This window comes from Gekko japonicus, unplaced genomic scaffold (assembly GCF_001447785.1).
Source record: "Gekko japonicus isolate JY-2015 unplaced genomic scaffold, Gekko_japonicus_V1.1 scaffold2895, whole genome shotgun sequence".
NCBI lineage: Eukaryota > Metazoa > Chordata > Lepidosauria > Squamata > Gekkonidae > Gekko > Gekko japonicus.
In genome coordinates, this window is record NW_015161492.1 from 192744 (window position 1) to 207708 (window position 14965).

The 14965-nt window shown below is 42.6% G+C and overlaps 1 protein-coding gene across 1 annotated transcript; it reads left to right on the top strand.

Moving 5' to 3' along the window:
• The first annotated feature begins 1863 nt into the window (after positions 1 to 1863).
• Positions 1864 to 14953, top strand: HEBP2 (heme binding protein 2). The gene is made up of 5 exons (XM_015429181.1): positions 1864 to 2119; positions 2651 to 2726; positions 4744 to 4879; positions 10261 to 10441; positions 13113 to 14953. Exons 2-5 carry the CDS (start codon positions 2652 to 2654, stop codon positions 13285 to 13287), a joined length of 567 nt encoding a protein of 188 aa, XP_015284667.1. The 5' UTR covers positions 1864 to 2119; position 2651; the 3' UTR covers positions 13288 to 14953.
• Positions 14954 to 14965: the final 12 nt, after the last annotated feature.

Sequence of the window (14965 nt, forward strand, 5' to 3'; positions counted from 1 at the left end):
CAGCCAATATCATAATGCCCCTATATAAATCAATGGTGCGACCTCATTTGGAATACTGTGTGCAGTTCTGGTCACCACACCTTTAAAAGGATATTATAGCTTTGGGAAAAGGGCAGAAAAGGGCAACTCGAATGATAAAAGGGTTGGAACACTTTCCCTATGAGGAAAGGTTAGGGCTCTTTAGCTTGGAGAAATGACGACTGAGGGGAGACATGATTGAGGTTTGTAAGTTTACGCATGGGATAGAGCAGGTAGAGAAAGAGGTACTTTTCTCCCTTTCTCACAATACAAGGACTCGTGGGCACTCAATGAAATTGCTGAGCGGTTGGGTTAGAACGGATAAAAGGAAGTACTTCTTCACCCAAAGAGTGATTAACACATGGAATTCACTGTCACAGGAAGTGGTGGCGGCTACAAGCATGGACGGCTTCAAAAGGGAATTAGATAAGCATATGGAGCAGAGGTCCATCAGTGGCTATTAGCCACAAGGTATAGATAAAGGCTCCTTGGCAAGTGACGCTCTGTCTTCTTGGTGCTTGGGGGGGGGTCAACAGTGGGAGGGCTTCTAATGTCCTGGCCCCACTGGTGGACCTCCTGATGGCACCTGGTATTTCTGGCCACTGTGTGACACGGAGTGTTGGACTGGATGGGCCTTTGGCCTGATCCAACATTGGCGTCTCTTATGTTCTTATTTTTCTTACGTTTCTTCAGAGAGTGGGAACAGCAAAGATGGAAGGAGAAAGTGAAAGTAAGTTAATTTCAAAAGATAGGGTTAGGCAGAGCCTACACCTAGCTGCCCTCCCTTCTGAGGCAGGAAAAGAACTGATCCTAGGGTGACTCCCACTACAGGAAACAGGAAGTAACTGAAATTAGTCCTGCCTCTCTAAGGGAGGGATGGATCGGAATCACCCACAAGATGTCCTCCACCTCAGAGGGAGAACGACCCAACTATATACAGTCTGAACCAGGAAAACCACACTCCCTGGAACAATAACAACCAATCAAAGATGAGTGCTTGGGTCCAATGGGAATTGTTCCCGCTGAAAGTCAGAGTCTATCCAGATTGGTCTGTTAGCAACAGTGACCAATCCGGTTGGTTCGGTTAGAATGCTGACAGCCTATTGGGCTTGTGACCGAAGCTCACGCTTTACATAGAAACCAGATAACCCCATACATAACAGGTTGCCTTGCCACCTGTATGAAGCAGCACTAAGGATGCTAGTTTAGGAGGAATTTGGGGGGCGGGGCTTACAATCCACAAGATACCTACAATACACATCAGTTTTGATCTCATTGTGGCCAAAATACAGTGAAAGCATACAACAATCTATAAATTTTAGCAATAGCTGCTTCAGTGGCAATGTCTTCGCTGCACTCTGACTTGCTTTGAGAGCTACTTGAGAAACCTGCCTTCTGCTTACACAGTTTGCCTTAAAATAGAGAAGCATTACTGCCTGAAGTAAATCACAACGCCCCCATACATTCTATAGTACTACAGCTTATAGCTGCTCCACTTAAGGGTATTCTGTTTTCCTCACAAAGCAGTGCAATGGTGTAGGAGTGCAGAGGAGAGAGACATGCTAATTCCTTCTGTTTCAAAGAGCCCTTTTCATCTCTCTCCCCCGCCCCCTCCCGGGATATGACAATGTGCTATGAGCTCACTCTTTCATTCCCCAGAGACGCTGTGCCAGCACAACAAGCGGCATCTGACACCAAGCACCAGGGCCGGGCGAAAGAGTGCCAGAGCGCCCGCCCATACACACAGACACGCCCGACCCACCACGAGCAAAACAGACCGTCTCGGGCCGCCTCTCCAATCACCCCACGTGCGCCGCCGCTGGAAGCTTTTATAACTTCCTTGCAGCCAATCGCAAGGCCTCCTGTCCTGTAGGCTGACTCTTCTGAGAAAGGCCAAATGGCCCCAAGTGCCGTCAGAGTCCCTAACATTTCGACGGTGGGAGGAGGGTTGTTCCCCCCTCCCCCAACATACCCCGCTCTACGGAGGGCATAGCGTGAAATGTTGTGAAACAAGGCAGTGTTCTTAGTACAAGTTCTTGGGCTAGGCGGAAAAGGAGACCCTTGCGTCGGACGGCGAAACCAGGCAGGAGGCAAGCAGAAGGTGAATGTCTGTGCGTAGTTTGTGGGCTTTAGCCAAGGCAAGGGGTGGGGACGGGCCGAGATTTCACAGTTCCGATAAGGAGACGGGGTCGCATTTTTAAACAACGGAGAGAACATTTGCCTTTATCTGCCATATACCACGCGGAAAACAAAGGTGCGGCTTTCCCCAAAGTTGCTTTTTCCATATTGGAAACAGGAGCTTAGCTTGTGTTAAAAAAGTACCAAGAGGCAAGCAGAAGGTGAATGTCCGTGCGTAGTTTGTGGGCTTTAGCCGAGGCAAGGGGTGGGAACGGGCCGATAAGGAGACGGGGTCGCATTTTTAAACAACGGAGAGAACATTTGCCTTTATCTGCCATATACCACGCGGAAAACAAAGGTGCGGCTTTCCCCAAAGTTGCTTTTTCCATATTGGAAACAGGAGCTTAGCTTGTGTTAAAAAAGTACCAAACTTCAGGGAGCAGATAAACTCACCTGCAGCTGCATTCCAGTGTGTGGAAGAGCAGATATAATTTTGTTCCCTTTTTTTGTCCAGGATGCTGAAGGCTATAAAACAAGTCTTCTTTTCTACTGGGCTGGAGATGCCCAAATGGACAGCGTTGCCAAATCAGGTGAGCAGTGAGTATGTTTCTCAAAGGCACTCTTGCTCTAAACCTATACCTGTAGGAATTAATTTCTTCAGTGGTATGGAAGAGCACTGTACAGGATTCAAAGAACTCCTCTCATTATAAAGTGCAAAGTTCCCTCTGGAATCAGGTTATAGGGGCAGTGGTTAGAACCTTGGAGCACATGAGCCCTTCCTTGATGCAAATGCCACATGGAAACGGTGTGGTCCCGTCCATAAGGTTTGCTCCACAAGTGCCAGAGCAGAGATAGACTAGACAGGTATGAACATTTAAGAAATAGTTGCAAGTACCTCAGGCAAGATAGTGTTAAAGGAACAGTGCACATTATTCCCAACAGATTCTACAAAGCATCCTTTTCAGAGTGATAAGGATATCACTGGAGGCTGCATACTGCTATTTTCCCTCTTATGTGTGTATTGACAAATGCAGAGGGCTGACTGCATAATCTCATTAGCTAGGAGTGAATTCCATTACATTTAGTGGAACTATAAATATGTTTAGGATTGAGATGTAAATTTAATGACTTGAAAGTATGGATTTCAAAGGTGAGATTAAGGCACAACTACATTAGGAGATGTCTGTCTGTCTGTCTATCCATCCATTTCCTAATGTAGATGTGCCTTGTTATTATTTTGGAAAAATTATCTTCAGATGCCTGTTTAAATCAGTTTAAATATGCATTTGAAGACATTTCATCTAAAGTAGTACAATATGTAAGAACCTGCAATTTAAGTACTCCATTATTTAGCACTATACTGTGAATATTTTGGGAAAATATAACAGCATGTTTAAAAATCCCTTAAAACATTTGAAATGCATCTTCCTCAAACTATATACATCCATGTGCTATCATTAACAATAAGTTTTAAAATATTTTTAAAGTTTTAGATAGTAAACATAGTGAAAGTAGTTTCTGATTTTTCTGTTCCTGGAAGGGATTACAACTATCACCAGACAATTGGGGAAATAAGATGTATCCATCATAGCTAAACATAACAAACTTTGATTTTGAGCTCATTTAGAGAGATATTTTTAAAGGCTACTTATCAATAGCTCTTTCAGCTTTAGAGCCTGGTGGACTTGGGAACTGAGAAAAAAAATAAAAGTGTACAAAGAGGAAGGCTAGATCTTGGATATAGAATGATATAACCAGCCAAATCTTTAAATTCTGTCCAAAAGCGGAGAATCTCCTAGTACAGTATCACTGCATTTGAGCTTCAGTCTTATGAACACTTACTTGGGAATAAATTAGAGTTCCAGCTGGCCAGGAATGATGTCCTGTCTTTTTAATAGCGGTTTAATGTGCAGAAATGGACAGTTGAAGATTTTCATGGTAATTCCTGCAGATCAAATTATATTAAAGGGACAGCTAGAGGGACCAGTTTAAAAGTTGGCAACACTAGGACTAAAGGTCATACCAAATATTACACAAGTTTATTTTAATTAAAAATAGCCATGGACTGCTGCAATTAGGAGCAAGTGTTGTATGTGGGGGGCTTTAACCCTTTCCCCTCTGTATTCCCTATGGAAAATCATCTCCAAACTACTTTGCATTCATGTAGAAGGGGAACTTTCTCTTTTGTGCAGCCCCTTGTGGAAAAGAAGCTTGTGAAAGTATTTTGAACAGGGAAATTATTAGCAGCTCCCATTGCCATTTCTCCCCACAAACTAACTATAGTAGACAAAATAAACAATAAAATCAAAAATCAGGAGACTGTTGTTGTGTAGCTGTCATGTCCTGTTCAGCACTAAGCTTTTATTTCTGAGTATGTGTAGGATCAAGTGTTGAGAAAAGTTACTGGGTTGGAATTGGTGGAAGTGTAAAAACAGAATCGGTTTGTATTAACTTCATGTGAACAGGGTTTTCCTTTGTATAGGATGGTATGCACTTTATTATTCTACTTGCTGACTCCTTTAAAAGGGTTTCTTAATACGTGTACAGAGTTACTATATAAAAGTATCAGTTGACAATATTCTTGATCTGTCTCCTATGTGTGTGAAGGCTTCGGATTATGAAATTCGACAGTATGAAGCAGCCAAATGGGTTTGCACATCTGTTAAAACAATGGATTGGAATGCAGCTATCAATACTGGTTTCACAAAGCTCTTTAACTATATTAAGGGCAGGAATGAAAAAGGTACATGTTTTGCTGTGCTTTTTAAATTTACAATGTTTCCTTGCTTCAGGAATTAAACCACAATCATATGTGCTTCTGATATATCCAAATATCATTATACATACTTCTGAGCAATGTCAGTTTCTTTTCTAATTTTTAATACGATCCAGTATCAGTTGTACAATCCTCACATCTAATTTGCTCTGTAATACAGGTAATGTGTAACCTTGTGGATAACAAGTTCCATGCTCCCCTGGTTGGGTAGACATTGTCCTCCTGAGTACCTGAGTGTGAAAGTATAGTGCTTCATGGCAAAGGGGACTGGCTGCTGTTTGATTTCCCAGCATCAGTGATGTGGCAGCTGGGAATCCATCACTGTTGTTTCCCTGCTTTGTACAGAGGGGAGACAGCTGGGCACAGGGATCCACTGCTTTTGGAGATTCAGAAGCCACCCAACTCCAGAGATGAGCTCTGGTGCCTGCAGACTAATAGGCCATTCTGATGTCCTCCCTTTAATCACTGCTAAGCTGTTATAGCCAGTGGAATAACTGTTTCACTATTCATTTATTAAATTCATAGCCTACATTACCATTAATATGCTCAAGATAGCTGACAAAAAACAAAAATCAAAGATGCATCACTACCAGATAGAAGTATTGGGGCTAGCCTTTCCTCCATTGCTGGCAGTGGTTTCAGTGGGGATGACAATGGGAATATTGTCCTCAGACCCTCTCCTCTGCTGAGACTGGCCTGTCCTTGGACATTTTTAGATTCCTGGTGGCATTTGTGGGGGAGGGGAATGGCAGAGGGGAGAATGTTAACGTTTTCAGTTGGTGTATCTCTGTATCTATCTGACCATTCCTTATTGATTTAAAATGCTTGCTCTGCGCCTTTTGAATGTCTCCAAGACATCTTGAAAATCTTAATTTAAATCTACCAGTGTTTACTATAAACCCTAATCAGGACACAGTCAAACATCAGCATAAAGACATGGCAGAAGAAGTACCAGCATAACAAAGAAGAGCAAAATTCAGTTACTCAGATGACCAGTATAAAAAAGTGGGTTTTTGTTAAATTTGCCAAAAAAGAAACACAGGGAGGAACTTTTGTAAAGGAAGCACCATCCTGAGAGACCTCTGAAGGGAGTGCTCACCCTATGCAGGGCCTGTGCTGGAGATTTTAAGAATCTACCCTGTAGTCCTCCCTTCCTTGTTCTGCCATTCTACAGTTCAACATGTGATGCATTCTGTTGGGTATGAGAAAACTTCTTGCTTAAATTACCATCTCAGTGCAGAAAACTGCAATACTAACCTTTTGTGCCTAGAAGAGCTTTAAAATTCCTACTGGGGAACTTTTAGAGTACTTTGTCACGTGGCCTAGGATGACACAGATTTTTAAAAATGCAAATAGGCTGTTGTGTAAGGAAGTTTTACATATCCATCCTGAGAGAACTCTGAAGTGAGTGCTCACCCTATGCAGGGCCTGTGCTGGAGATTTTAAGAATCTACCCTTTAGTCCTCCCTTCCTCCTTCTGTCATTCTACAGTTCAACATGTGATACATTCTGTTGGGTATGAGAGAACATCTTGCTTAAATTACCATCTCTTGTAATAGGTCACAGTGCAGAAAACTGCAATACTAACCTTTTGTGCCTAGAAGAGCTTTAAAATTCCTACTGGGGAACTTTTAGAGTACTTTGTCACGTGGCCTAGGATGACACAGATTTTTAAAAATGCAAATAGGCTGTTGTGTAAGGAAGTTTTACATATTGTGAAATGTATTACACAATAGAAACTAAAGGCCAAATCTGAACCTTGATCATTTGTATTAGGACCTGAGATGGTACACCTTACACCTGGTTCACTGGAGTGAACTAGGTGTAAGGTGTACCATCTCAGGTCCTAATACAAATGATCAAGGTTCAGATTTGGCCTTAGTTTCTAGGATATGTAACAGCCCTTAATACTGGCTGGCACATATTTCATCCCTGATTACCCTGGCAGAATTCTGTCACTGATTTGATGAATAAATAGTTTATTAAACAGATTAAGCACTGGTTGATCATTTTAATTGTAAATTATTAACTGTTGTCTGTTTGTATTGATAAACAAGACAGTTTTGCAAATAACTCCAGGCTGAAGTTTCTTTCAAGAAGTAAAACCTTTACTTAACTTTGAAGCACACAGAACAGGTAACTAGACTGGTACAGTGCAGACTTCTCTCTTGATCTGCAGCAGATTGAGCAGACATCAAAGGGAAGAAACAAGCAAAACAAAATACGAGAAGAAACTTCTAAGCCCCAGTGAGTGACTAGGTAATGGGGTTACCAACCTCCAGGTGGTGGCTGGAACTCTCCCACTATTACAATTGATCTCCAGGTGATATGGATCAGTTCACCTGGAGAAAATGGCTGCTGTGGAAGGTGGCCTCTATGGCATTATACCCCAATGATGAAGTCCCTCCCCAAACCCCACCCTCCTCAGGCTCCACCCTCCAAATCTCCAGGTACTTACCAACCCAGAGCTGGCAACCCTACTAGGTAACTATGTATTGAATAATTTTACAACAGAATTAACCCTCTAATTACCTGTCCACTTCTGTAGTGTGTGCTCCATTGTTATTGCTGTTCCAAAATGCATTACCTTGTATAAGAAGAAATCATGGGCTGTATCAACAGAAGTATATTGTCCAGATCACGCAAAGTGATGGTATCGTTTTACTCTGCTCTAGTCAGACCTCACCTAGAGTATTGTGCTCAGTTTTGGGCACCACAGTTTAAAAAGGATGTAGACAAGCTTTAACGTGTCCAGAGGAGGGCAACGAAGATGGTGAGAGGTCCAAAGACCAAGTCCTATGAGGAGAGGCTAAAGGAGCTGCATATATTTAGCTCAGAGAGGAGATGACTGAGAGGTGATATGGTAGCCATCTTCAACTACTTGAAGGGCTGTCATATAGAGGATGTTGCCTGTTTCCCCAGAAGGTCGGACCAGAACCACTGGTTGAAAATAAATCAAACGTTTTTGGCTAAAATCCTATATATATAGAGGATGCGGTCACACGGAGCATTAGCCACGCTACAGAGACGGAAGATAGGCGGATTTTCCGGGCGTGATCACAACGCAACATCTGGGAAGCGTAGAGCTCCCGTGCCGAACCCGAGGCTTCCCGCCAAAGATGCGGAGTTAAAAACTAGTACCTCCGAGGTATTAGTTTCCGGAAACCGCGGGGCAAGGGCTGGCGTCTGATCGCGTTTCCGGTGGTGGCATCTGGCACCCGCCCATGTCCCTTCGCAAACGGGTTTCCCCCCCAAGTCTCCACAAGATGTACACAAGCACCCAATGGCACATGCGCACAAAGAGGAAAGCGAAAGTGCCGTTTCGGCTTTAAAAAAATGACCCCGTTTGTCATGGCAGCGGCGCCTAACCATTGCTGGTGTGATTGCGCCGTGCCGCTTCTTTGTCGCGCTGCAGGATCGTTGTGTGATCGCCACCCTTGTTTACCCGCTGGCGCGGAGGGATGAACCCGTGGTGTGCCGCCGGCGCGTCTAATCGCCTAATCTTGGATCAAACTGCACCAGGGCAAATAGCCACGCCTCTCCCCGAAATATCCAGCCCGTGTGACCAGGGCCTTAATTGTCCCAACGTGTTGGCCATTTCCAGCTCTCCCATTGGCTGTGCTATGCGCTCCATCAGCCATTGGTCCATCAACTGCTACTCAAAAGTATTCGAGTACCATTGGCTGGGTGCTGGGTCCGCTCCTCTCCCCCACCCACTGCCAGACTGGACACTCTTCTCTCACAGAATAAACTACCAAAATGGCTGTCTCTCCTGATGAAGACACTTCTCCTCCTTGGTTCCTGTGGAACTAACTTTTCCCTCAGTGACTGTTGCTAGGCAACCAAGCTTGGTTCTGTCAGTAAAAAGGCAAAGGCAGGATGCCCTTTTCCAAGCCTTTGTGGGGAACTCATGGGGGCCAGTCCTGACTAGGGTTGCCAGCTTTTCCTACATTGGCAGAAATCTTTTTCATATAATGTTAAATTACAAGCTGTCAATGTGAAGAAAGAGAATTCCTGAGGCCAGTGGGGTTTATATGGCAGGGGAATGTGTAGGGTATACAACAGACCCCTGGTTCACTTGAATGAAACTGCAGCCCCTTTCCTAGTCTCCAGCCTTGAAAGCTTGAACTGATTCATTCCTCAAGAAGGGGAAACTGTGTCAAAATCCACTAGGTAGGGTTGCCAGCCTCCAAGTGGTACTTGGAGATCTCCTGGAACAACAACTGATCTCAATAGAGATCACTTCCCCTGGGGAAAAAATGGTCACTTTGGAGGTGAACATTATGATATTAGACACTGCTGAAGACCCTCCCCTCCTCAAACACCACACACCCTAACACCACCTCTAAAATCTCCAGGAATTTTCCAGCCTAGAGTTGGCAACCCCATCTCTCGGGTCAGGTCAGTCATTAGGCTTGCTGGTAGGAAGCAGGCCGTCTGAAAAGCCTGGACTCTGAAGGGGAATGGACACATCAGAAGGAGAATTTGTACATGAATGACTACTTCAGATAATACTTGTAATAAGAAAAAAATGCTTTTAAACACTTGCAGTCCCCGTTGTTATATAAATGGAAAGGGATTACTTGTTATGGCAATTCTTGCTGTGATATGTCCATGGTCATATCTGGTCAGTTAAAGATTCTCCACTGGCCCATGCACTCTCCTGTGGTGTCGTATGGCATTGGCAACTTACTAAAAACCAGTTTTTCTGGGGAAGAAACCCAAGGTTGAAAACAACTATAATCTGAATATTGAGCTCACTGGATTTTCAAGTGGTGATAAAAACTTGACTGCACAATTGACAGATGTACATATTAGTACACTCTGGTTCAGTTGTGACAGTCTTGCCCAGTGTCCTTCCTTTTTTTAAAAATCCAAGGCTCTGTCTGGGGCAAATAGGAAAGGTTGGTAACACAAGAAGCTAGTAGAGTTGCCAGCTTCTGGTTGGGAAATACCGGAGATTTTGGGAGTGGAGCCTCAGGAGGGCAGGGTTTGGGTGGGGGGGCTAATGCCATAGAGTCCAACTTTCAAAGTGGCCATTTTCTCCAGGTGAATTGATCTCTGTGGATCAGTTGTAATAGTGGGAGATCTCCATCTACCACCTGGAAGTTGGCAACCCCAGAAGCCAGTCATTCGGCACCAGGAACAGGAGCATTTTCACTGAACGTGGGGTGGGCAGCTCTAGAATTTCCCCCCAAAAATGTTGTGTGTCTTTAGTCTGGGTGGGTCAGATCTCCCTTGGCAGCCATTTGTTGTCCACTCCTGCTTTTCAACTTTGGAGTTTATTTTGCACTAATGTGGTGTGTGCTGCACCAGTATGGCTGATAACAACACCTTGCCTCTTTCAGGGATGAAGATAGATATGACTGCTCCAGTCACATGCTATGTTGAGCCCGGTGCTGGTCCATTCTGTGAATCCATCACAACTGTTTCTTTTTACTTGCCATCAAAACACCAGGCAAATCCACCTAAGCCTTCAGAGGCTGATGTCTTCATTGAAAACAGGCCATCAATTACTGTGTTTGTCAGGTAAGTGCTATTCTACGTGTGTCTGCAAAATGCAGATTATGTTGCATCTTTAATTCAGTAATTGTGTACAGAAGGATCAAAATAGATATCCCACTACGGTTGTTAATGACTTTCCTCTGTTTTTAGATTGTTTTTAATACATAGCAGCCCCACTGTGTTTTGAATATTAGTGGTAGCTGCTTTGTGTTAAAACAAATGAAGCTGCATGGAAAAATAACACACAGCTGCTTTAGTAATGGTGAGTCTGTCACCAAAGATATTGAGTTGGCTGCCACCTTGTGGCTATTAAAGTATATTGTACAATGTATTTTCAATCGGAATATCGGGAGGTCCTCCACAGATAGCTAAAATGAGAAGTTTAAAAAATGCGTTAGGAGTTTAGGTAGTAGGAAAAAAGGGCAGACATTTCCCTCACCCCGTGCCCACATTTTTCACTGATCTGAGGCATTTGCTTCAGGTCCTACTGCACATTCCATTGTGTAACTTCAACTGCTCTGCACCTATTATATTGAGGAAAATCTTTCCTAATACAAGAAGTATACATTCACAACTTTCTGCTGCTTCTCATCTTCCCTAAAACCAGTCTCATTAGGGTTTCCCAACACAAAAAAACTCATGAAACAGCTTTAGGCTGAGGCTGCAGCATGGCAGACGGGCTTATGTTAGGCACCAAAGCCAAGTGTCCATAAGTGTGCAAGGCTATGCTTTTGGGGAGGCAGCACTCACTGGGAGAACTGTGGCATTTCGTTTTATGTCTGTATCTCCACAGAGGGGGTTCTATATTGACCCAATTTACACAACAATGGCAGTGTTTTTTTGAACCATGGTTGTGCAAATTATAGTAGCTGCATATACAACTTCAGGTGGGTAGCCATGTTGGTCTGAAGCAATAGAGCAAAGTTTGAGTCCAGCGGCACCTTTAAGATCAACAAAGTTTAATTCTGGATATAAGCTTTCGTGTGGTATCTGAAGAAATGTGCATGTACATGAAACTTATACACAGAATAAAACTTTGTTGATCAAAAAAGGTGCCACTGGACTCAAACTGTGTATACAGCTGATTCACATACAAATGGTGCCACTAGTAATGCAGAATTACTCTAGTCTGGGTTTAGACTGGAATCACTCTGCATAGGATTGCATGGTAAATCCAAATGCAGCCATGGTCCCATTTGCTTACCAAGTTTTCTTACAGATATACCAACAAGAACTAGATTGTATAGTGGGTTATCATGTGTACATCATTTGGAGCATCTGCATCTCCCTGCCACCGCTGATGTTCTTGGCTTTGGGTGATGGCAGAGTTGGTGTCACACAGAAGTAGCTTTCATAGACCCATAATGTGTACACCAGATCTTTATAAAGCAGTATCTGTGCATGCAGCCACTGTATTCCACTCTGAATGCCTGTGCACAGTGAAATAATTCTTATGTATAATGGAATATCCCGTTGAATAACACAGATTAATTAAAACATGAATAAATCTAAGCCTATAGGCAATTAATTAGAAATGCTTTTAAGCACATTAAAGTTAATATTTAAGGGACTTTTCAGCTAACAATAGTTTTGAGTACCAATTTTGGCATGACCTGTCTAGATTGTGCTTTTCACAGAGGTAGCCTCAGGCTAGTTAGGCAGCACCCTTTGCTAAGCATAAGCAGAACTTTAATGTGTTGTTATTTTCAACAGATCCTTTGGAGGATTTACCAATGCCAAAAAGAACCAAGACGAAATACTGGCACTTGTTGAAAGTTTGAAGCGGGATGGCAAAACTTTTCAAGAAAGGGTTTACTATACTGCTGGCTATGACAGTCCATTTAAATTGATGAATCCACACGACGAGTAGACCAGACATCAAGGGCATAGTGCTTCACGAAGGTGAGCGGAGTAGCCCAAGTCGCAGCGCTGCAGATGTCCTCCAACGGCGTACCTCTCAGGAAAGCTGTGGACGCCGCCACCGCCCTTGTAGAATGGGCGCGAAGCTGACCTGGAAGAGGTCTCTTAGCCAAAGCGTAGCAAAGCTTGATCGCTTCCACAATCCATCTCGACAGTCTCTGGGGCCACTAGTAATGCAGAATTACTCTAGTCTGGGTTTAGACTGGAATCACTCTGCATAGGATTGCATTGTAAATCCAAATGCAGCCATGGTCCCATTTGCTTACCAAGTTTTCTTACAGATATACCAACAAGAACTAGATTGTATAGTGGGTTATCATGTGTACATCATTTGGAGCATCTGCATCTCCCTGCCACCGCTGATGTTCTTGGCTTTGGGTGATGGCAGAGTTGGTGTCACACAGAAGTAGCTTTCATAGACCCATAATGTGTACACCAGATCTTTATAAAGCAGTATCTGTGCATGCAGCCACTGTATTCCACTCTGAATGCCTGTGCACAGTGAAATAATTCTTATGTATAATGGAATATCCCGTTGAATAACACAGATTAATTAAAACATGAATAAATCTAAGCCTATAGGCAATTAATTAGAAATGCTTTTAAGCCCATTAAAGTTAATATTTAAGGGACTTTTCAGCTAACAATAGTTTTGAGTACCAATTTTGGCATGACCTGTCTAGATTGTGCTTTTCACAGAGGTAGCCTCAGGCTAGTTAGGCAGCACCCTTTGCTAAGCATAAGCAGAACTTTAATGTGTTGTTATTTTCAACAGATCCTTTGGAGGATTTACCAATGCCAAAAAGAACCAAGACGAAATACTGGCACTTGTTGAAAGTTTGAAGCGGGATGGCAAAACTTTTCAAGAAAGGGTTTACTATACTGCTGGCTATGACAGTCCATTTAAATTGATGAATCGACATAATGAAGTCTGGCTTATCAGGAGATAAAACCCCAGTACTTGAGTCATAATGTTTTAGCATTTAGTTTTTAACAAAGTGTAACTTTTGAAATAACAGATAAAGGCCCCATTTTTGTTAATATTTTTTTTCCTAATCAATTTTTCTGCTTCTCCAACTATATATATTCTGTGTCCTGAAATCTCTGAGAGGTGATACGTAGATAATGAGATTGTACAACTTTCCATCGGAGATGGAAAGATTGTACAACTTTCCATCAAAGTGGCATTTGGAATGGATGTGCGTTATGCTCTATGTGACTGAATTTTCTCTTTTTAGAGGAAAACTTGTGTTCATACAGTCTTTCAGTTTGATTGAAATAAGTGCATGGACAATGAAGGTCATGAATTGCCACCTGTGTTTCCCAAACACCTTAAAGACAGGAGTATCTAAACCCCTAATGTCAGATACAAGGTACAGTGTTCCCAAATATGGCTGACGGCACCCCACATTACACAAAACTACTGCGTAGTCTTCAAGGATATGAAGCATCTGCCCATTATGGGCAGTCAGGGCGTAGCCATTTATAGCTGTTAATAAGCATCACCGTGCTGTGTATGTATCTTTTAAGCCTATACATTGTAATTACAGGTAACTGTAAAGGTGCAGCATCTAATTAAGGAAAAATTAGGGTTGAATTGATTTGTGGACAGGACCTGGGCATGGAATTGGGCTCTCTAACCCATTGCAATCAGCACTTTTGTCCTAAGGAGTGCTTTTTGCATTCTGTATGGTGTTCTTTAATGAATACCTTAAAAGCATGACTGATGAATAAGTCATAACAATGGGGCTTAGGGCAATTCAACCAGTCAAAGAACTGTGTGAACAAGCCTGGCATTGTGACAGACAAAAAAAGTTCAACAGGCTTTTTAAAAAAAAAAATGAAAAAAGGACCATTTGATGCCTTGATCATTGATGCTTCACCTACATTACATGCAAAGCTCCACAGCACCACAGTTTTAAAAGACTTTTACCATCCAGCTATTATATTCCTTTGGAAAGACGCCTGGGTTTTTCCCCCCTTTGAAACACTAAAAGATCAAGCACAGTGGTAATGCTGCGTATATAATGTGACATGGTGATCAGCCCTTGCACTTCAGCTGGAAAATATGACATTTGTCACTTGGTTGATTAAAAGATGGGTTACAGAAGAATTTGTGGTTTACGCTGAAAACTATTGGTGCTGATGCTGCTAATTGCATTGTTATGTCTAGAAAATCTCCTTTTTGTCACCTCTCCTTGTGCTTCTACGGCAGAGAACAAAAAAAGGAATGTATGTGGTAGCCAAACTATGTCAGGGCTGTATATTACAAGATTAAGCTCCAAAAGTGTGGCAAGCCAGACAGGCCTCATCTTAACCTGCTGGCATACACAAAGTCTTGCCCACAGTAAATAAGTGTCTTTTGTACTAAATGCCACACTTGAATTTGAAAGTAGACATATAACCACTCACTGGCAGGCTGCCTGTATTTATAAAGATAAATAGTGTTTATGGGCTAACAACAGGGGATACTAAATGCTTTTATTCCTTTTGTGTACACACCTTGTTGCAAAAAAGTATTGACCATCATGACTCTAACTTACAAAACTAATGGCTTTCAAAATTTATTTGCATTAGCATTTGAAACATTTACTGCTAACTTTCAGATCGATAGAAAACATACTGAAT